This window comes from Oncorhynchus clarkii, chromosome 24 (genome assembly GCF_045791955.1).
Source record: "Oncorhynchus clarkii lewisi isolate Uvic-CL-2024 chromosome 24, UVic_Ocla_1.0, whole genome shotgun sequence".
Lineage (NCBI taxonomy): Eukaryota > Metazoa > Chordata > Actinopteri > Salmoniformes > Salmonidae > Oncorhynchus > Oncorhynchus clarkii.
The window spans coordinates 16252065-16276083 of record NC_092170.1 but is presented as its reverse complement, the minus strand read 5'-3'; the positions used below and the strand labels follow the sequence as shown (position 1 = coordinate 16276083).

The 24019-nt window shown below is 44.6% G+C and overlaps 1 protein-coding gene across 1 annotated transcript; it reads left to right on the top strand.

The window, feature by feature from the left end:
• Nucleotides 1-849: 849 nt before the first annotated feature.
• On the top strand, nucleotides 850-23538 carry LOC139382693 (inverted formin-2-like). Its single transcript, XM_071126785.1, has 12 exons — nucleotides 850-1116; nucleotides 2854-2915; nucleotides 6375-6477; nucleotides 6746-6831; nucleotides 7016-7116; nucleotides 7259-7329; nucleotides 7479-7586; nucleotides 7677-7747; nucleotides 7892-8009; nucleotides 20375-20539; nucleotides 20788-20939; nucleotides 21071-23538. Exons 1-12 carry the CDS (start codon nucleotides 904-906, stop codon nucleotides 22488-22490), a joined length of 2670 nt encoding a protein of 889 aa, XP_070982886.1. The 5' UTR covers nucleotides 850-903; the 3' UTR covers nucleotides 22491-23538.
• Nucleotides 23539-24019: the final 481 nt, after the last annotated feature.

The following is a 24019-nucleotide window of genomic DNA, read 5'->3' as shown; positions in this document are numbered from 1 at the left end:
TTTTGGCCAATTTTGACTATGTAGCTGTGGCACCTGACTTTGTGTATGTATTATCTAGTGGAAACCTGACAGCGCTGGTAGCGGTCCAGTGGTAGTAGTCAACTCAACTCACACCTCTGATGTTGAAGTTTGAAGAGGAAGGCGTCGGACTAACTACTGGATTGAATTGTAGTTTTTGGTTTTTCGAAATAGTTTTTACTCTTGGTGGAACGTTGGATATCGAGCAGGTAAGGTCCGATACAGAATCCTCTTCCCTTATTTATCACACATTGGTAGACTAAAGATAAAACCTGATCAAAATAGGTAACCTACTGTATTCCGTTTTTCTGGTGGATGCTTTTGATTTGTAAATTCATACACGTAGTTTATAATTATACTGCTTTCAATGTCTTTTGAATTCAGCATTTGTTGATATGGTGTCTCATTTGAGCACTTCAGCCACACTTGTCACGATACTTGTTCTGTGCTGGGCAATACAGTACAGGGACGTAATTTATGCTGCATGCCTAACATTCTGTGTTAAAGGCACCATTGTTTCTTTACAGGGGGGTTCAATCAAGGAAAAGGATTATATCACCCTCTTCAATAATTGGTATTCAACACTAATTGAATAACATTTATGCGACACTTTACGTGTACAAAATGGAGGTGATGATGAAGCCATAATGATGATACCATGATCTGTTCCTGATCCTTGGTCCATCTAATTCCTTTAAACTTAAGATGGAATCAGCAATCGCTCCACCACCTCCTCCTCCTCCTCCTCCTCCTCCTCCTCCTCCACCACCTCCCCTTGCCCCTCCACCACCACCACCTCCCCCCTGCCCCCCTCCCCCAGGCCCCCCTCCTCCCCCTGGCATAGGCTTCGGGCCATCCACAGGCCGCCAGCTTAACGTCTCCAAGATGCGTAACTTCAACTGGGATGCGATCCCCAAACACGTGGTGGTGGGCAAACACAACATCTGGACGGAAGAGAAGGCCCTGGGAGAGTATGAGCTGGACACTAGGAGGATTGAGGAGCTGTTCAGTCATAGCCAGCAGCAGGGACAGGGACAAAAGGCTCTGAACAGACAGAGTATCAGAGGCAAGCCAACCAACAGCCAGGGCACAGAAGTGGTGAGTTGACCTAACCTTCTGTACCAGGAGTCACTTCTCTAGCTTGATACTGGCAGCTGGAGAGAAGTGTGTCAGTTGTAGCTGAGTACAAGTCAAGAGGTACCACATCAGCTACTTTGCTCCTCGATCAGATACTGTATAAGTCTGTGAGGCGTACATATCCTATCTGGTCCCAGCCAAGGCCTCTCCAATGTCATGTATAATTCTGTCATTCTTCTCTTGCTCATGATTTCTCATCTGAGAGTTTGTATTGAGCATCTATACTTTCTGGGAGTAGACGAGAAACCGAAACAGCATATTGAATATGAATATTTGTTCTGTTTACGACCAAAGATGTTGGATATGTTGACATGTGCTCTTTAGACCCTGATTGATTTTCTCAGGGAGTGTGTGTTGTGGAGTTTGTGTGTACATCACAGTATCACAGGGTGATGTGTTGTTTTCCTACAGCCTTTCTGTTGTAACTGGCTCAGTCATGTAGTCATAGTGGCCAGGGTTAGGGTTACGGTTAAGGTGGCTAGGTGGAGGTTGGGAAATACGTCAATTCCATCAGCCCATGGTTCCATGATGGTGCTTTTTTTGGTCTAGGACTGAGCAAAAGTAGTGCACTATAAAGGGAATAGGGTGCCAATTGGGAAGCTACCACTCTCTTAGTGTGGCTTTAGCAAGATTCTTTGTGCACTTCACTTGGATCAAACTCAAGAACATCAGGAAGCAATAATAAATTAGCGAAAGTATTCCAAACAAGCCAGTCAGCGTGAGCGAAGCTTGAATGCGATTCTACCCTGATGTCTTTTATATGATTCATTAACATGCTGTAACTGGAAGGCTGCCTTACCTTTCTGTCCACACACCTATCAAGCCTTTACCATCATTTGAATGCCAACTGATAGAGTGCTTGATTTGACTAAACTCTCAGAGTATATAGGTTGATTATAAATATTTGCACTCTGCAAGCAGCATGAGTTCATCAGCAGAGGTTAAAACTAAAGGGTGGGCAGAGTCAATATAGCCTAACTAATCTTCATCAGTTTGCCCAGGGAGAGTAAATGAACCACTAATATGTGCTAATTGTTGCCATACAGTTGATACTTGTATGTATTGTAAACCAGCATTCATTGCTACCTCTATAACAATGAACAGGGCTGTGGGTTCAATTAAGATACAGTACTTCCCTTCCTGTGAGTGATGGTTCTTGATTTCACGGAACTGTTGTGAATAACTGTTGTGAATATTTGTCCTGGTATACAATGCTATTGTCATATTAACAAACCTATTTTTGATCTACTTTTGTCTCTTGTTGTTTGCTAGTGAAACCACCCTGCTGTCATATTTAGGCTACCTTGGCAGTTCAATAAAGGTCAAATGTGGAGCTATTGAAACTGGCCTTTAGTCTCTTACCTGTCCCTGTTTCTAACTCAGTATAGATGAGCATGACGTAGGAATGTCAGTATGTTGACAGCTGTTGCAATAGCTTATCATGGGCTCTCAAAAACAAGTCAATCAAACCAGTAAAACCTTTGCAATCCGTTGTTTGTTTGTGAATGAGGATGTATTTGGGATAAAGGAGAAGACTGTTTAAGCTAAATGCTGAGCTCCTGATAGGCTCAACGCCTGTTATTGACCTACTGATGTCTTCATGTGTGTGTGTCTGTGTGCGTATGTGTGTTCTGGTATGACCAACATTATTTATTGACTATCTGATGACTTCATGCGTATGTTTCCCACCACCCCCAGGTCTCCATTCTGAACTCCAAGAGGAGCATGAATGTTGGGATCTTCCTGAAACAGTTCAAGAGGTATGTCAGAGAGAGGCAAATATAGAATGCATTCCAAATGGCACACTATTCCCTATATAGTGCTTTACTTTTGACCAGAGTCTGATCTAAAGTAGTGCACTATATAGGGAATAGGGTGCCATTTGGGACTCAGCCATAAACTGGGAGTGTGCTGAAGGTGTGGAGGGTTTGTCAGAGCCACGTGTGTCAAGTTAAAGAAGACACCGTGGTTGCATCTCAAGTGGCACCCTATTCCCTATAGTGGACTACTTTTTACCCCCATAGGGCACTGCTCAAAAATAGTCCATTATATAGGGAATAGGGGGTAATTTGGGACAGCAAGGCCAAGTAGTCCTGAGGCTAGGCTGCTTGACATTCCCAGCTCTGTGTGTCTGAGGTACAGCAGCTTGTCCCAACAGGTCGGCTCTACATGATAACACTAATGCAGGAACAGTGCACCCAGGTCATTCCACAGATGAACTATTGAAAAATGGCATTAATGTGTTACTAAACTATTTTCTCTGTAGGCCCACAGTATGACTGTGTTATGTGTTACAATATTACTACATGCCATTGGCTACAGTACCTACTTTTCTGAAGATTGTACTGTTCTCACAGACAGAAAACTCAAAAAGTCATAAAAGCCTTATCATCTCAATGTTTTATTATTACATTTATCTGTAATGTCCATTTCTGGATGCAGTTTTCTGTTTTCTGTATTTCTGTGTCAGCGTTTTTATTCTTGTGCTTCTGAGGAAAGAAAACATTGTTCCAGTTCAGCTGTAGGTGTATATGTATAGCAGGTAAAAGCTTGTCTGTGGTTGGTTAAAGTGGAAAAATGCACTAAGAGGGTGTTCAACCCATGGGGAAAGAAGGAGCCTTGCTTACCAGGCTTAATGAAACCTGGCAAAGAGGAAATGAGCAACACATTTAGAGACCCAACCCTAGAGCATGAGTAATTCAGAAAAATAATCACTTCGTGTAGTTGGAGATTAATGAATCACAGCACTTCTCCTTGACTAGGCTCCTAGGAGAACCTAGTGGATGAATCAGTCGATTAAGTTTCCAAACCGGTGGCAATTTTAGCATGTAAATCTTGGTGGGGCAAAATATATATATATACAAATTATGCATGCCAGCAAAGCCACGATACAACACTAAACAATAGATTAATTGCACTATAACGGTGCCCACAAACTGTGGCGGACTGCAATAGCATCGAATAGTCCCCACGATATGAAACTGTTCAGGGGAGTCAGGAACCAATACACGCAGTCAGTCAGGAAAGCAAAGGCTAGCTTTTTCAAGCAGAAATTTGCATCCTGTAGCTCTAACTCCAAAAAGTTTTGGGACACTGTAAAGTACATGGAGAACAAGAGCACCTCCTTCCAGCTGTCCACTGTACTGAGGCTAGGTAACACGGTCACCTAGCTATATAGCTATATAAATCCATGATAATCGAAAATTTCAATAAACATTTCTCAACGGCTGGCCATGCCTTCCTCCTGGCTACTCCAACCCCGGCCAACGGCAGTTGGCAGTCTCTATGGGGGTGCCACAGGGTTCAATTCTCTGGCCGACTCTTTTCTCTGTATATATTAATGATGTCGCTCTTGCTGCGGGCGATTCCCTGATCCACCTCTACGCAGACGAAACCATTCTGTATACTTCTGGCCCTTCCTTGGACACTGTGCTAACTAACCTCCAAACGAGCTTCAATGCCATGCAACACTCCTTCCATGGCCTCCAACTGCTCTTAAACGCTAGTAAAACCAAATGCATGCTCTTCAACCGTTCGCTGCCCGCACCCGCCCGACCGACTAACATCACCATCCTGGACGGTTCCGACCTAGAATATGTGGACAACTATAAATACCTAGGTGTCTGGATAGACTGTAAACTCTCCTTCCAGGCTTGCAGTTCGCATTTGCAAATGAAAACTTGTTCTCAACTAGCCTACCTGGTTAAATAAAGGTGAAATAAAAAATAAAAAGGGCCTACATAAAGCTGTCCCAACAGCAGAGTCCCAACAGCAGTCCCAACACCTTACCACTGCTACACCTGGCTATCGTGGAGCCTTGTCTGGCAGCGAAACAGTTAATTCAGCCTATTAACTGCCTTTTTTTAAAAACATATCTGATATGGCTGACTTGTTTAAACAAATGTGATTTCTACTGACAATTGAGATGTACAAACTATGCATAAGAGAACGACGAGCGGATCAGAGGCAATCCGTAGATTTCGATTAAGACATTAATGATCAAGCTAGGACGGACGTTATCAATATAGCTATTTGTTCAGCACTTTTGAACTGTACAGCAACAGAATTCAGAACATGGGCCGTTCTTACAGTGTTCTACCTGTACCCTAAGTCAGAACTGTAGGATAAATAAAGGGGGCATATAAGAAGACAATGAAAGCTCTTACAATATTCAATGATTGCATTTCTCTAAAACAGGCTATAGGCTACATGTGCACCACGAAGTCAGAACAGTAGGCAAAATTAAGAGGGGAAAAGGGACCAAAATATTAGTATCAGGCACATGGGCTACTAACAGCTTACTACACAACATACACTTAGTAACGTTATTACTTTCTTAGCTACAGTATATATATCTCCCTGGCATATTACATAATGTATGCAGCAGCATACAATACATTTTTAGACTCACCTTGTTGTGCTGTGCTCACTTCCTTCCAAACCACTCATTGTTGAATTTGCGATTTACAACTTGTTGTGTATTGTTTATGTCCAATGGCCAAGGAGCACCGATACGTTTTATCTATAATTTATCTTCATACGACAAGGATTGAAAATGATTTGCCAGTAGATTGTCGACTTCATTCATGATGATGACTGCTAGCTAAGATTTTGAAAGTATGATGTTGACATGATCTGTCCGATCTAAGCTACTGTACATATAACGAGATTTGACATCATATTATCTGTGGCCAATGACCTTGAGCCTTCTTGGATGGGCACTTCTAATGTAACTCTATGTCAGTAGCCAAAGGGCTAGAATTTTCAAGGTCTCCCCTTACACTTCACGGTGACGTAGTGTCCCCATGAGTGACAGAACACTGAGCCAATCACGGCGTAACTCTCCATATTTTCTGCTGGCTTGCCCCACCACCACAGAAAGCACTGAGCTAGGCTGAAACACCTGCAATTTGGAGCTGCCTCACTCAAGAAAACAAAAAATAGACCATGTTTGTATGCGACTTCATTAACTCAATTATATATATATATATTTTTTTTACGTTGTTTGCAAACTGATATGTGACACATATTAATGCCAAAATAACATGCAAAACAGGCAAGCCCCCGTCCCCTCAAATGTGTTTTTATTTTTTACAAAACATGTGGGGCTCAAAAAAGGTGGGTCTCTGCCCCACCTGCCCTGAATGACGGGTCGCCCCTGTTCCAAAGTTATGTTGGTTATAATACAGTAACTGATCAGTGTCTGTGTCTCTCCCCAGGCCAGTAGGGGACATGATCAAGGACATCAGTTCAGGAAACGGACTGAAATTTGGGACAGGTAAACTGAAGGAGCTGTGTAAGCTGCTGCCAGAGAAAGAAGAGGTACAGTACTTCACACAGCCTTTCCCAGTAGGCAAGCATAGATCAGCCCGCTGTCGCTTTGGCACCCTTGTCCCACATAGGGCAAACTCCAGTTCGACCACCATTGTGGGAGCTGAGGTTTGCCGCCAGCTTGCCGCCATTGTTGATGCTAACTACCACAGTGAACTGATCATATTTAGCTTGAGAGACAGTTATAACAGTGTTCTCCCAAGTTACAACCCTTACCGTAAGTGTCTTACTAAGATGAATACGTGTTGTGTGTGTGCAGGTGAAGCAGCTAGTTGGGTTTAAAGGGGACCAGTCAGCTCTTCCTGAAGCAGACCTGTTTATGATGCTACTTATCAAGGTTCCCAGGTGAGTGAGTGAGTGAGTGAGTGAGTGAGTGAGTGAGTGAGTGAGTGAGTGAGTGAGTGAGTGAGTGAGTGTTGAACCGTCTACAAACATCTAATTCACCGTTTTGTACAGTTTTGTGTTTTCTATGTCTTGAATGCCTGTTTTGTTATAGAATATGAATCATTATTCGTACCCTTTCTTTTAGTTATGAGGAGCGCCTCAACAGTTTAGTTCTCAAAGAAGAGTTTTTTCCACTCATGGATGAAATGAAACAATCCATCGCCACCATGATCACAGCTGGAAAAGGTAGAGTTTGTGTCTGCATGTGATCTGGATCTTAATAAGGCCAGTGTGTATCTGTACTCAGCTCAACTGTCTCGTCTGTCTCGTCTGTCTCGTCTGTCTCATCTGTCTGTCTGTCTGTCTGTCTGTCTGTCTCTCCCTCCAGAGCTGTTAGAGAGTGACAATCTACACTCTGTGATCCGCCTGGTTCTGAAGACTGGAAACTACATGAACGCTGTGAGTGGAAAACAATGATATCATCGATTATATAATATACTGTATACCTTTATATATGTTATAAACTCATTCTACAAGCTTTGAGTAATCCTCAGGTTAATTTGTCAGCCTTACTGACTGTCTCTCACTTGTCCTCTGTGTGTCCACAGGGCGGCTATGCTGGCAGTGCCATTGGCTTCAGGATGGCATCGCTACTGAAACTAGTGGACACAAGGGCCAACAAACCAGGCATGAACCTCATGCACTATGTAGTCATGGTAAGGAGAACCCTTATTTAAAACGTATCCTTTATCTAGAATCTTGTTTGTCTCTGATGCAACAGTTGTTCATGTTTATGTCGATTGTAGCAAGCTCAGAAGGTTGATGTGGCCCTGCTGAAATTCCCGGACAAACTCACACACATCGCTGATGCAGCAAGGTACAGATACAGAGTGTCTTACACGCTTCAACAATATCTTTAATATTGCTGTTTGCCCCACAGTGAGGCATTCTATTGTAATGATTGTGCTTTTCTGTTTGTCTGTATTGAATGATTGATATTTGTGTTCTGCCCCCCCTGTAGGATCCATAAAGAGGACATAGAGAGTGAGTTTCAGAGAGAATTGAAGAAAGTAAAGGAGGTGAAGGAGGAGGCGCAGAAACAGGAGGAGCTACGGGCTCAGATGGAGAACTTTCTCAAGGTGAGGTAGCCTGCCTGTGTATTCTCCATGCCTTTCAGATCTTGTATCGCTACTTTCCCCAATACTGTATACCTATGTAATGTTTCCAGGGCCACAAGTTTTACTTGACCACATAACCTGACCAGGAAAAACTCTGGGCCCTTGTGTCACGAACCGGCTCAAAGCCCGTAACAAAGGGAGACAACGTGGAGATAAGGAGTAACAAAATATATTTATTAACTGAAGCAACTAAGGAAAATATACAATGATGTGTGTAATCAGTAATCAGTAGTGTAAGTGAGTGTTTTGCATGCATGAATGTGATAATGCAGGGTGTTGAAAGGTGCCAAAGCAAACAAACAAAAAGTCAACAAGAACCACAACACAATCTACAAATGTCTGCATGGAGAGAGTCTCCTCCATGAATGGGGAAGGGGTGTATTTATCCTGGGAAACACCTGGGCCCAGGTGTTTCCCATGTAGCTGACGACCCTCTCAACTCCGCCCACCGGCATCCTAATAAGGAAGGAAACAAGAACAAAGACAAAATACGGCAGACAGAGTGGGAGGGTCGTCACATTCCCCCCCATAAAACCGGGGACCAACAAGGACCCCGGAACAACATACCAGCCCCTGCAGTCCCAAATTGGTGAGGGGTTATGTGTTTACACTTACAATTTGCCCCAGCCAACCTCCTCCCCAAACCTCAGCAACCTTCGCACAGGAAGCAACATTTAAGAGGAACGAAGAAAACAAGACCAGGAGGGAGCAGACAGGACAGAGAGAACATGACAATAGGAAGCAATGGTCAGTCCCGTAAACATTTAGGAGCAGGGTGCACGAGAGAGCGCATCAGCAATCACGTTTTCAGATCCCCTGATGTGCCGCACATCGAGATGGAATGATTGTAAAAATAAACACCATCGCATTATCCTCTGGTTTGGACACATCATGGACCTCAAAAAAGTGAGGGGGTTATGGTCGGTGTAGACCACAATAGGTACTACCCCCGACCCGACATACACTTCGAAGTGTTGTAGCGCCCAAATGAGTGCTAGTGCTTCCTTTTCAATAACCGAATAGTTCAACTGATAATCGTTAAACTTTTTGGAAAAGAAACTAACAGGCCTCTCAACCCCAGACACATCTGCTTGCAGCAAAACTGCACCTGCCCCTACATGACTCGCATCCACCTGCAAGGTAAATGACAAATCCATGCGAGGAGCAGCCAGCACCGGAGTTGAGGTAAGCAACCTCTTTGCCTCTTCAAAAGCGTGTTGACAACGAGTAGACCAAACGTAAACAGCCTTAGCTTTCAGCATATCGGTCAAGGGAGCGACCACAGTAGAGAAGTTACTACAAAAACTACGGTAATAACCAATCATGCCCAAGAAACGCATCAGTTCCTTTTTAGTAGTTGGTGATGGAAAAGCATCAATAGCCACCACTTTCGCCCGAACAGGACGCACTTCACCCTGCCCAACCACTTTTCCAAGGTATGTAACGGTTGCCTGAGCAAACTCACATTTAGCCAGATTGATTGTGAGGCGAGCCGCAGCCAGACGCTCGAACAAGGCTTGAATACGGGACAGATGTTCTTCCCAAGTATCTGCATATATCACTACATCGTCCAAATAAACAGCGCACCCGGTCAGACCGGCAACAACCCTGTTCATAAGTCGCTGAAAAGTCGCAGGTGCATTACGCAGACCGAAACTCATAACCGAATATGAGTACAGACCAAAGGGTGTAATAAAGGCAGAGATTTCACGTGCCCTAGTCGTCAGTGGCACCTGCCAATAGCCTTTTAACAGGTCAAATTTGCTCACAAACTTAGCTGCACCGACTTGATCAACACAGTCCTCCATCCTAGGAAGAGGAAATGAATCTGGCTTTGTGACACTGTTTACCTTACGGTAGTCCGTACAAAATCGGTTTGTTCCATCCGGTTTACTGACCAAGATACAGGGAGAAGCCCAACTGGAGAAAGAAGGCTCTGCTATCTTACTCTCCAGCATGTACTTGACCTCAGCATCCAGACAACGTAGTTTCTCTGAAGAAACTCTATAGAACCGCTGACGAATGGGGTCAGCATCTCCAATGTCAATATCATGTTCCATTAAGTTTGTACGTGTAGGTGTATCAGAAAACAAACCTGGAAATCTCTGAATCAGACCAACCATCTCTTTCCGCCCATCAACAGATAGGTGAGTGAGAAGACTGTCTAAGATATCCAGTGTTTCAGAATTTTTCAATCTACCCTGCAATATACAATCGTCAGGACCAGGAACATCTTCCTCCTCATGCACAGATCTAGCACGACAAGAACCCAAGGAAACAACGGTATCAGCCAAAAGAACAGGTTTAGCGTCCTCTGCATAATCCCACTGTTCAGTCTCAGAGGAACGTGCATAATAGGGTTTTAACAGATTTACATGGCACAGCTGGTGTGCTTTCCTTCGTTCTGGAGTGGCCACTAGATAATTTTGCTCAGTGTACTGGCGCAACACTGTATATGGACCTTGAAACTTGGCTTGAAAAGGAGAACCAACAATTGGCAACAGAGCAAGAACCTGGTCACCCGGACTAAATTGACGAGGCTCAGCTCGGCGATCAAATATGCCCTTCATCCTCTCCTGTGAAGATGATAACTTCTCTTTAGCCATTTCACCAGCGGCATACAGCCGTCTCCGGAAATCACACACATACGATAACAGGGACTGAGGAGGCTCGGGAGACTTCCAGTCATCCTGGAGAACAGATAAAAGTCCACGCACCCTATGTCCAAACACAAGGTCATTTGGACTGAAACCCGTGCTCTCCTGTGAAACCTCCCTAGCGGCTAACAGTAACCAAGGCAACCCCTCCTCCCAATCCTTATCCATCTCAGTACAATAAGCTCTCAATAACGACTTTAGAGTTTGATGGAAACGTTCCAGTGCTCCTTGACTTTGCGCGTGATAGGCGCTAGACAAATTGTGTTTAATATGGAGCTGTTGAAGAACCTGACTAAACAGATTAGAGGTGAAATTCGATCCTTGATCACTCTGAATGACCTTAGGGATTCCAAACAATGAGAGAAACTGAGTCAAAGCTTTTAACACAGATTTAGTTGTGATAGATCGGAGAGGATAGGCAGCAGGAAACCTAGTGGTCTGACACATCACAGTGAACAGGTAACTGCTACCCTTTTTAGAACGAGGCAGGGGACCCACACAGTCAATAATCAGATACTCAAAAGGTTGGCTGAGTACAGGAATAGGAAACAATGGTACCGGTTTAATAGCTTGATTAGGCTTACCAGTTAATTGACAGGTGTGACAAGTTTTTATAAAATCAGAAACATCCCTCTTTAATCTAGGCCAAAAGAAATGTCTTAAAATGCGATTGTAGGTTTTCCTCACCCCCATATGTCCAGCAACGTCGCTGTGGGAAGTTTCCAACACCAAGTCACGAAGCTTAACTGGTACAACAACCTGACTAATTGCCTCCCCCAGAAAACAACTATCATGAGACACCCACTTTCTCATCAGGACATCCTCTTGGAGAAAATAGCCATGGGCGACATCTCCCAACTGTTCTACAGGCACAATTTGGTCACGCAACTCTTCTAACGTGGGGTCATCCCGTTGCGCATTAATTAAATCTGAGCGGGTTACAGATAACGGAATAACAGGGAAAACAGTGGCATACTTCTTTGTATTATTATCATTAGTCGGCGCAGTGACCAATTCGCCACGGCTCATAGAACGTGTCACTGCACACGCAGAGAACACCTCTGGGAAACTCTGTACACTCTCATCAGGAATCCCAACAAATGACGGCTTAGTGGAAACCACTAGAGATGGAAACACGGCAGGCCATACACGCTCACCAGCCAAGTTATTCCCAAGGATAACGTCGATACCCTCAATAGGCAACGAAGGCCGCACTCCCACAACAACTTCACCTTTCACCAGTCCACAATCCAGCATCAGTTTATGCAATGGAACTGACAGAGTGTTCAAACCTATTCCCCTAATTAGAACACTATTCCCCGAATCAGTCTTAGCAGAAAAGGGTAACACAGATTCCAACACAAATGATTCAGAGGCACCTGTGTCTCTCAGGATCTTCACTGGCACTAGGTCTTTACTTCCTAACATAGACACAAAACCTTCCGTAATAAAAGGTAAATAGTCTGGATCAATATAGACTTTCACATTCTCCTGGGCCTGAGGAAATGAGTCATGAGTGAACTGATGTGGAAAAGGTGCAGCTAACGCGGTAGGCTTGGATTTAGCGTAAGCACCCTTTGACCTGAGAAGTGGACATTCGTTTTTCCAATGACCTGAACCTTGACAGTAGTGACACTCCTGCCCAAAGTCAGCTTTACCATGGGAGTCAGGCTCAACCTTAGTTGAATAGAACTCTGCCCGTGAACCAAAGTATCTCGGTGAGCGAAGCCCAAATCTATCCGAACGCCCCCACTCTTTCCGAATACGAGGCTCTGCAAAGACACTTTTGTGAGTCAACACATACTCGTCCGCCAAAACCGCAGCTTCAGCGACATTCTTTACTTTCTGTTCGTTAATATACGTGGCAATACGATCAGGAATTGTGTCCTTAAATTGTTCTAACATAATCAGATCACACAGCCCTTGGAAAGTCACAACTGCAGAGGCGGAACACCAGCGATTAAACTGTAAAGATAATTGTCGCGCAAATTCAACATGAGATTGCTTATCATCCCTTTTTAATGTTCTAAATCGTTGGCGGTAAGCCTCAGGGACCAATTCATAAATCTGTAACACAGCTGTTTTAACTTTATCATAATTGGCACTATCGTGTACACTAAGAGCTGAATATGCTTCCTGCGCTTTACCAGTCAGCACACACTGCAACATTAAAGTGCGGTCAGAATCAGGCCAACTCCTAGCGTCAGCAACACGCTCAAACAACGAAAAGAATGTCTCGGGATCCCTTTCATTAAACTGAGGCAATAACCGTAAGTTCCCAACAATATCAAATGTCTCTGGGGCACGACCAAAAGAGGAACTACCCCTAGGTAAATCTGGATCACCTTCCCAAAACAAACTCTCCCCTGAGATCTTTCCTTCCCTAACCAACAGTTCAAATATCCCGGATGAGCCCCCACTTGTCACGAACCGGCTCAAAGCCCGTAACAAAGGGAGACAACGTGGAGATAAGGAGTAACAAAAGATATTTATTAACTGAAGCAACTAAGGAAAATATACAATGATGTGTGTAATCAGTAATCAGTAGTGTAAGTGAGTGTTTTGCATGCATGAATGTGATAATGCAGGGTGTTGAAAGGTGCCAAAGCAAACAAACAAAAAGTCAACAAGAACCACAACACAATCTACAAATGTCTGCATGGAGAGAGTCTCCTCCATGAATGGGGAAGGGGTGTATTTATCCTGGGAAACACCTGGGCCCAGGTGTTTCCCATGTAGCTGACGACCCTCTCAACTCCGCCCACCGGCATCCTAATAAGGAAGGAAACAAGAACAAAGACAAAATACGGCAGACAGAGTGGGAGGGTCGTCACATTCCCCCCCATAAAACCGGGGACCAACAAGGACCCCGGAACAACATACCAGCCCCTGCAGTCCCAAATTGGTGAGGGGTTATGTGTTTACACTTACAATTTGCCCCAGCCAACCTCCTCCCCAAACCTCAGCAACCTTCGCACAGGAAGCAACATTTAAGAGGAACGAAGAAAACAAGACCAGGAGGGAGCAGACAGGACAGAGAGAACATGACAATAGGAAGCAATGGTCAGTCCCGTAAACATTTAGGAGCAGGGTGCACGAGAGAGCGCATCAGCAATCACGTTTTCAGATCCCCTGATGTGCCGCACATCGAGATGGAATGATTGTAAAAATAAACACCATCGCATTATCCTCTGGTTTGGACACATCATGGACCTCAAAAAAGTGAGGGGGTTATGGTCGGTGTAGACCACAATAGGTACTACCCCCGACCCGACATACACTTCGAAGTGTTGTAGCGCCCAAATGAGTGCTAGTGCTTCCTTTTCAATAACCGAATAGTTCAACTGATAATCGTTAAACTTTTTGGAAAAGAAACTAACAGGCCTCTCAACCCCAGACACATCTGCTTGCAGCAAAACTGCACCTGCCCCTACATGACTCGCATCCACCTGCAAGGTAAATGACAAATCCATGCGAGGAGCAGCCAGCACCGGAGTTGAGGTAAGCAACCTCTTTGCCTCTTCAAAAGCGTGTTGACAACGAGTAGACCAAACGTAAACAGCCTTAGCTTTCAGCATATCGGTCAAGGGAGCGACCACAGTAGAGAAGTTACTACAAAAACTACGGTAATAACCAATCATGCCCAAGAAACGCATCAGTTCCTTTTTAGTAGTTGGTGATGGAAAAGCATCAATAGCCACCACTTTCGCCCGAACAGGACGCACTTCACCCTGCCCAACCACTTTTCCAAGGTATGTAACGGTTGCCTGAGCAAACTCACATTTAGCCAGATTGATTGTGAGGCGAGCCGCAGCCAGACGCTCGAACAAGGCTTGAATACGGGACAGATGTTCTTCCCAAGTATCTGCATATATCACTACATCGTCCAAATAAACAGCGCACCCGGTCAGACCGGCAACAACCCTGTTCATAAGTCGCTGAAAAGTCGCAGGTGCATTACGCAGACCGAAACTCATAACCGAATATGAGTACAGACCAAAGGGTGTAATAAAGGCAGAGATTTCACGTGCCCTAGTCGTCAGTGGCACCTGCCAATAGCCTTTTAACAGGTCAAATTTGCTCACAAACTTAGCTGCACCGACTTGATCAACACAGTCCTCCATCCTAGGAAGAGGAAATGAATCTGGCTTTGTGACACTGTTTACCTTACGGTAGTCCGTACAAAATTGGTTTGTTCCATCCGGTTTACTGACCAAGATACAGGGAGAAGCCCAACTGGAGAAAGAAGGCTCTGCTATCTTACTCTCCAGCATGTACTTGACCTCAGCATCCAGACAACGTAGTTTCTCTGAAGAAACTCTATAGAACCGCTGACGAATGGGGTCAGCATCTCCAATGTCAATATCATGTTCCATTAAGTTTGTACGTGTAGGTGTATCAGAAAACAAACCTGGAAATCTCTGAATCAGACCAACCATCTCTTTCCGCCCATCAACAGATAGGTGAGTGAGAAGACTGTCTAAGATATCCAGTGTTTCAGAATTTTTCAATCTACCCTGCAATATACAATCGTCAGGACCAGGAACATCTTCCTCCTCATGCACAGATCTAGCACGACAAGAACCCAAGGAAACAACGGTATCAGCCAAAAGAACAGGTTTAGCGTCCTCTGCATAATCCCACTGTTCAGTCTCAGAGGAACGTGCATAATAGGGTTTTAACAGATTTACATGGCACAGCTGGTGTGCTTTCCTTCGTTCTGGAGTGGCCACTAGATAATTTTGCTCAGTGTACTGGCGCAACACTGTATATGGACCTTGAAACTTGGCTTGAAAAGGAGAACCAACAATTGGCAACAGAGCAAGAACCTGGTCACCCGGACTAAATTGACGAGGCTCAGCTCGGCGATCAAATATGCCCTTCATCCTCTCCTGTGAAGATGATAACTTCTCTTTAGCCATTTCACCAGCGGCATACAGCCGTCTCCGGAAATCACACACATACGATAACAGGGACTGAGGAGGCTCGGGAGACTTCCAGTCATCCTGGAGAACAGATAAAAGTCCACGCACCCTATGTCCAAACACAAGGTCATTTGGACTGAAACCCGTGCTCTCCTGTGAAACCTCCCTAGCGGCTAACAGTAACCAAGGCAACCCCTCCTCCCAATCCTTATCCATCTCAGTACAATAAGCTCTCAATAACGACTTTAGAGTTTGATGGAAACGTTCCAGTGCTCCTTGACTTTGCGCGTGATAGGCGCTAGACAAATTGTGTTTAATATGGAGCTGTTGAAGAACCTGACTAAACAGATTAGAGGTGAAATTCGATCCTTGATCACTCTGAATGACCTTAGGGATTCCAAACAATGAGAGAAACTGAGTCAAAGCTTTTAACACAGATTTAGTTGTGATAGATCGGAGAGGATAGGCAGCAGGAAACCTAGTGGTCTGACACATCACAGTGAACAGGTAACTGCTACCCTTTTTAGAACGAGGCAGGGGACCCACACAGTCAATAATCAGATACTCAAAAGGTTGGCTGAGTACAGGAATAGGAAACAATGGTACCGGTTTAATAGCTTGATTAGGCTTACCAGTTAATTGACAGGTGTGACAAGTTTTTATAAAATCAGAAACATCCCTCTTTAATCTAGGCCAAAAGAAATGTCTTAAAATGCGATTGTAGGTTTTCCTCACCCCCATATGTCCAGCAACGTCGCTGTGGGAAGTTTCCAACACCAAGTCACGAAGCTTAACTGGTACAACAACCTGACTAATTGCCTCCCCCAGAAAACAACTATCATGAGACACCCACTTTCTCATCAGGACATCCTCTTGGAGAAAATAGCCATGGGCGACATCTCCCAACTGTTCTACAGGCACAATTTGGTCACGCAACTCTTCTAACGTGGGGTCATCCCGTTGCGCATTAATTAAATCTGAGCGGGTTACAGATAACGGAATAACAGGGAAAACAGTGGCATACTTCTTTGTATTATTATCATTAGTCGGCGCAGTGACCAATTCGCCACGGCTCATAGAACGTGTCACTGCACACGCAGAGAACACCTCTGGGAAACTCTGTACACTCTCATCAGGAATCCCAACAAATGACGGCTTAGTGGAAACCACTAGAGATGGAAACACGGCAGGCCATACACGCTCACCAGCCAAGTTATTCCCAAGGATAACGTCGATACCCTCAATAGGCAACGAAGGCCGCACTCCCACAACAACTTCACCTTTCACCAGTCCACAATCCAGCATCAGTTTATGCAATGGAACTGACAGAGTGTTCAAACCTATTCCCCTAATTAGAACACTATTCCCCGAATCAGTCTTAGCAGAAAAGGGTAACACAGATTCCAACACAAATGATTCAGAGGCACCTGTGTCTCTCAGGATCTTCACTGGCACTAGGTCTTTACTTCCTAACATAGACACAAAACCTTCCGTAATAAAAGGTAAATAGTCTGGATCAATATAGACTTTCACATTCTCCTGGGCCTGAGGAAATGAGTCATGAGTGAACTGATGTGGAAAAGGTGCAGCTAACGCGGTAGGCTTGGATTTAGCGTAAGCACCCTTTGACCTGAGAAGTGGACATTCGTTTTTCCAATGACCTGAACCTTGACAGTAGTGACACTCCTGCCCAAAGTCAGCTTTACCATGGGAGTCAGGCTCAACCTTAGTTGAATAGAACTCTGCCCGTGAACCAAAGTATCTCGGTGAGCGAAGCCCAAATCTATCCGAACGCCCCCACTCTTTCCGAATACGAGGCTCTGCAAAGACACTTTTGTGAGTCAACACATACTCGTCCGCCAAAACCGCAGCTTCAGCGACATTCTTTACTTTCTGTTCGTTAATATACGTGGCAATACGATCAGGAATTGTGTCCTTAAATTGTTCTAACATAATCAGATCACACAGCCCTTGGAAAGTCACAACTGCAGAGGCGGAACACCAGCGATTAAACTGTAAAGATAATTGTCGCGCAAATTCAACATGAGATTGCTTATCATCCCTTTTTAATGTTCTAAATCGTTGGCGGTAAGCCTCAGGGACCAATTCATAAATCTGTAACACAGCTGTTTTAACTTTATCATAATTGGCACTATCGTGTACACTAAGAGCTGAATATGCTTCCTGCGCTTTACCAGTCAGCACACACTGCAACATTAAAGTGCGGTCAGAATCAGGCCAACTCCTAGCGTCAGCAACACGCTCAAACAACGAAAAGAATGTCTCGGGATCCCTTTCATTAAACTGAGGCAATAACCGTAAGTTCCCAACAATATCAAATGTCTCTGGGGCACGACCAAAAGAGGAACTACCCCTAGGTAAATCTGGATCACCTTCCCAAAACAAACTCTCCCCTGAGATCTTTCCTTCCCTAACCAACAGTTCAAATATCCCGGATGAGCCCCCACTTGTCACGAACCGGCTCAAAGCCCGTAACAAAGGGAGACAACGTGGAGATAAGGAGTAACAAAAGATATTTATTAACTGAAGCAACTAAGGAAAATATACAATGATGTGTGTAATCAGTAATCAGTAGTGTAAGTGAGTGTTTTGCATGCATGAATGTGATAATGCAGGGTGTTGAAAGGTGCCAAAGCAAACAAACAAAAAGTAAACAAGAACCACAACACAATCTACAAATGTCTGCATGGAGAGAGTCTCCTCCATGAATGGGGAAGGGGTGTATTTATCCTGGGAAACACCTGGGCCCAGGTGTTTCCCATGTAGCTGACGACCCTCTCAACTCCGCCCACCGGCATCCTAATAAGGAAGGAAACAAGAACAAAGACAAAATACGGCAGACAGAGTGGGAGGGTCGTCACACTTGTCATAGCCATAATAACCTCTGGTGGTGAATCTACAACTCTAGGACCAGTGATGAGGTTATTGATGTTTGTGGTCCCCTGTAGGTTCAGAAATGTACACTGCGACCCTAATGGCACCCTTTTCCCTTTGTATAGTGCACTACTTTTGACCAGGACCCATAGGGGTCTATTCAACACTACTGCACTACAGTGGGGGCAAAAAAGTATTTAGTCAGCCAACAATTGTGCAAGTTCTCCTACTTAAAAAGATGAGAGAGGCCTGTAATTTCCATCATAGTTACACTTCAACTATGACAGACAAAATGAGAAAAAAAATCCAGAAAATCACATTGCAGGATTTTTTATGAATTTATTTGCAAATTATGGTGGAAAATAAGTATTTGGTCACCTACAAACAAGCAAGATTTCTGGCTCTCACAGACCTGTAACTTCTTCTTTAAGAGGTTCCTCTGTCCTCCACTCATTACCTGTATTAATGGCACCTGTTTGAACTTGTTATCAGTATAAAAGACACCTGTCCACAACCTCAAACAGTCACACTCCAAACTCCACTATGGCCAAGTCCAAAGAGCTGTCAAAGGACACCAGAAACAAAATTGTAGACCTGCACCAGGCTGGGAAGACTGAATCTGCAATAGGTAAGCAGCTTGGTTTGAAGAAATCAACTGTGGGAGCAATTATTAGGAAATGGAAGACATACAAGACCACTGATAATCTCCCTCGATCTGGGGCTCCACGCAAGATCTCACCCCGTGGGGTCAAAATGATCACAAGAACGGTGAGCAAAGAATCCCAGAACCACACGGGGGGACCTAGTGAATAACCTGCAGAGAGCTGGGACCAAAGTAACAAAGCCTACCATCATTAACATACTACGCCGCCAGGGACTCAAATCCTGCAGTGCCGGACGTGTCCCCCTGCTTAAGCCAGTACATGTCCAGGCCCGTCTGAAGTTTGCTAGAGAGTATTTGGATGATCAAGAAGAAGATTGGGAGAATGTCATATGGTCAGATGAAACCCAAATATAACTTTTTGGTAAAAACTCAACATGTCGTGTTTGGAGGACAAAGAATGCTGAGTTGCATCCAAAGAACACCACACCTACTGTGAAGCATGGGGGTGGAAACTTCATGCTTTGGGGCTGTTTTTCTGCAAAGGGACCAGGACGACTGATCCATGTAAAGGAAAGAATGAATGGGGCCATGTATCGTGAGATTTTGAGTGAAAACCTCCCATCAGCAAGGGCATTGAAGATGAAACGTGGCTGGGTCTTTCAGCATGACAATGATCCCAAACACACTGCCCGGGCAACGAAGGAGTGGCTTCGTAAGAAGCATTTCAAGGTCCTGGAGTGGCCTAGCCAGTCTCCAGATCTCAACCCCATAGAAAATCTTTGGAGTGAGTTGAAAGTCCGTGTTGCCCAGCAACAGCCCCAAAACATCACTGCTCTAGAGGAGATCTGCATGGAGGAATGGGCCAAAATACCAGCAACAGTGTGTGAAAACCTTGTGAAGACTTACAGAAAACGTTTGACCTCTGTCATTGCCAACAAAGGGTATATAACAAAGTATTGAGATAAACTTTTGTTATTGACCAAATACTTATTTTCCAACATAATTTGCAAATAAATTCATTAAAAATCCTACAATGTGATTTTCTGGATTTTTTTTCTCATTTTGTCTGTCATAGTTGAAGTGTACCTATTATGAAAATTACAGGCCTCTCTCATCTTTTTAAGTGGGAGAACTTGCACAATTGGTGGCTGACTAAATACTTTTTTGCCCCCCTGTATATGGGGAACAGGGTGCCATTTGGGACACAGACTTTGTTATTTCTGTTCTGTGTGTGGTCCCTTGTAGGAAGCAGAGTGTCGTCTGGCTGAGACTGAGCTCTCTCTGCAGTCGCTGGGTTCAGTCAGTGACTCAGTGGCTGAGTACTTCTGTGAAGACCCCAGCAAGTTCAGACTGAATGAATGCTGCTCCATCTTCAACTCTTTCTGTGAGAAATTCCTGAAGGCCATCCAGGTAAAAAATAGTGTATATACCCCTTTTGCATTCTATTATTTTATGCTCTCTGATTTACTGACTGCCATCTTGGCCTCCTTGGGAACATAGATCTCACTCTTTTCTGTGTGAGGACTTTTGGCTGGATTTTGTCTTCAATGACTATCTCTGTAGTTTCTCTTTTCTCTTTAACCTTCCCTGATTTCTTGGTAGATTCCAGTGTTCATTGCCTCTGGCTCCCTAACATGTGTTATTGTATCTGTGTGTAGGAGAACCGTGATCGTGAGGTGGCGGAGGTGAAGAGGAGAACCAGAGACAGACTGCTGAGTGATGCTAATGCTGCTAAACGCCGTTCCACCGCCACCTGCTCCATACGGGACAAGGCCGTGGAGGGTGTGGCCCTGGAGTCCGTACTACGGAAGTTGGTCATACTTTCTTTTGAAATATAATCTGTTATTTTCTGGTTTTCTTTTTGTAATGCGTTTTTCTTTTTTCTGTAAAAGTGTGTTGTGATATTCATATGAACTTTGAATAAAGTTTGATTTGATTTAGGGTCCTGACCAGTCGTGTGTCCCAAAGGAGAAAAGGCTCGGGGATGCCCTCCCCCACCATTAGCAGACTGTCAGAGGTTCCCATTCAAGCAAACCTTCCCTCGGCAGAACGGGGAAATCGAGGTTGTGTCAAGGCCACGGAGGTGTGTAAGGAGAATGAGTGGAACTCAGCCAGAGATCTGGCTGGGACCTCTCAGAGTGACCAGAAGGACCAGTCCCACAGCAAAAGGAACCGGAAGGAGAATTTGGTTCCACATCCAGAGGAGACACAGCAGAACCCTAAGAAACCACATGGTTCTACACAGCCAACCAGGAGAACCGGTAGCAGCAGCTCCTCCTCCTGCACCACCACAGGTAGACCCATCTCAGTGACGATGAAGGACAAGGAGGAAAAGGAGGAGGAGGAGGGAAATGAGGAAGAAGCCCAGAAGTTGCGTGAAGTGTCCAGGAAGGTTCTGAGGTATCAGAGCAGCCGTGGTAGTCTTTCGTCTGGGGAGTACGGCCTGGAGCAGCAGAAGTCTCCTAATGCCACCAATAATACTAACACCTCCACAAGATCACCCAACGCTACGACCACTAATGCTACATCCTCCACCATCTCCACCATCACCTCCACCTCCCCTCACCAGAGGACCTTCCAAGAGGACAGACAGCGGCTGCTGGGAGATGCATGTAGAGGCAGCGAGAGCCTGGCTAGATACCTCCTCAACCCTCACCTCTCCCCCAAGGAAATACTCAACCGCAGACACACCTTCACCCTCACCCCTAAAGCCCCTCCTACTGAGGAAGAGGAAGAGGATGATCTGTTTACTTTTCCTGCTACACCATCTCCTACTCTGGGGGTCACAGGGAGGATGAAGTCAGTAGACGCTGATCTGAAGTCCCTGAAACACAGAGCCTCTGGAGGACCTAACCTCACCAACCTCCCTGGCCACTCTGAGAAGCCTTGTGTCCGAGACCTGGTGTCTAAGAGCTCCATGTCAAAACACAAAGACTTCACAACAAGTCTCAACATCCCCAGGGACTCTGAAAACAGAGACTTGGAGGTAGTCACCATCCCTCACAACTCTGAGACATCTGGTGCCCAGCAGGAGAAGGTGTCCAACAGCTTGTCAGCAGCAGAGAGACCTACACACGTAGAGCTAGGAGAGCTGAACCAAGACAAGAGCTCCTCTATAGTCAAGACAAAACCTCCCTCCTTACACCTAGAACTGAACCAGAACCAGGATGAGGAGATAAAGGAGTTTTCTCCCACTCCTCTCCATATACTCGTCTCCCAGAAACCCAAACAGGCTGACCCTCCTCAGAGCCCCAAACACAATATGGCTAACCCTTCTAAGAGCCCGAAGCCCAAACTTTCAGAGGGCAACGGATTCATGTCTTTCTTTAAACGCCTGGGAGAGAGGAGCAAGCCAATGTGAGGAATCTGGTGTTCAAGACCTGATGTTCAAGACCTGATGTTCAAGACCTGGTGTTCAAGACCTGGTGTACAAGAGTGTGAGCATAGAGACCTACACACACTTTGTCCAGGACACTTTGTCCAGGACAAAGGAGTCTGTCCTGGACAAGCCCTGAGCCCGAAGCCCAAACCAGACGGCTATGGATTGATGTCCTTCTTTGAACGCCTGGGGAAGAAGAGCAAGCCTTGCTAACAACAAGGATATAGACTCTAGACGTGCTCTAGACTCCTGATTCATCTATTAATTCAGATTTAGACTACTAAGGCAGATGTTTCATTGTTCTATGGACCTGGCCCTATGGACTATTAAATATATTTATATCCATCCAGCCATTAATTTTATAAAGGTTTAATTCAAAGAGATTGTTGAAGTGGATTTGAAGTGGAAAATGTATGATATGTTGGGACTGGGAGAATTTGTCCAAAAGTGCAGTGTGAACTTTATTCCACTAGGTGGCAGAGTGAGATAACAACGCCACATGTAGTGTGCCTGTAGGCCAGTGGTTCGCAACCAGGGGTACTAGGACTCCTAGGGGTACTTGGCCTATCGACAAAGGATACTTGAGAAGACTAATACGACCATAGGCCTACTGGTAAAATACACAAGAGGGGGTACTTCAGGGGTACTCCAGGCAGAGTTAAATTCAGTTGGTGGTACAGTAACCAAAAACAGTTGGGAACCACCGCTGTAGGCCACCAACAGTCAACAGTCATTTGACTGTTTATTTATTCTACCACCACATATTCCCACAAAGAGGATCATGACACTTACCCTAATTTGTTACAAATGTCTTTAATAATAGTGATATTCTTACATCAGTATTCTTCTCACTGAATATGCACAGCAAAATAAAACCACTGTTGAGTAGGAGGAGCCAATGTGATCTTTGTCTTGGAAAATACTGGAACTATCTTTGCCATTTACAGTAGTATTAAATTATATTGCCGGAGGACATATTTACAGAGCTGTAGAAATGACATTCAATTCATTTCGAGCGACGAGGGCCTGTAAAGAGAAGTAAACAGTATTAAGATAAAAAATCATTTCATGGACAGACTGTTAAAGAATAAAAGTGTTTTGTATTACATTTATCACGTCATTTCTTATTTTTTATAAAAGTGTTTTGTATTACATTTATCACGCCATTTCTTATTTTTATAAGTGTTCCTCTTCTCTTGCTTTTTTGAAAAGAACACAACCGTGGTGAATATTTCTCATATGCTCTTAGTAGTCTTATACAAACAACAAAACACTATTGCTCTTATTGGGGTCAGTGTTACAAAGACAGCCAGTCTCTTAGCCAGGCACAGCCAGCTGAATGGCAGGCAGCTCCATGGTGGGGAGGACGGCACTAATCCCAAACCAAGTTGTTGAGGTCTCAGTTCTCAGAATTGGAGAGAGCCAGACCATGGGCCCTTGTCAAAGGTAGTGCACTATATAGGGAATAGGGTGCCATTTGGGATGCAACCAAGCTACAGTGCCTTGCAAAA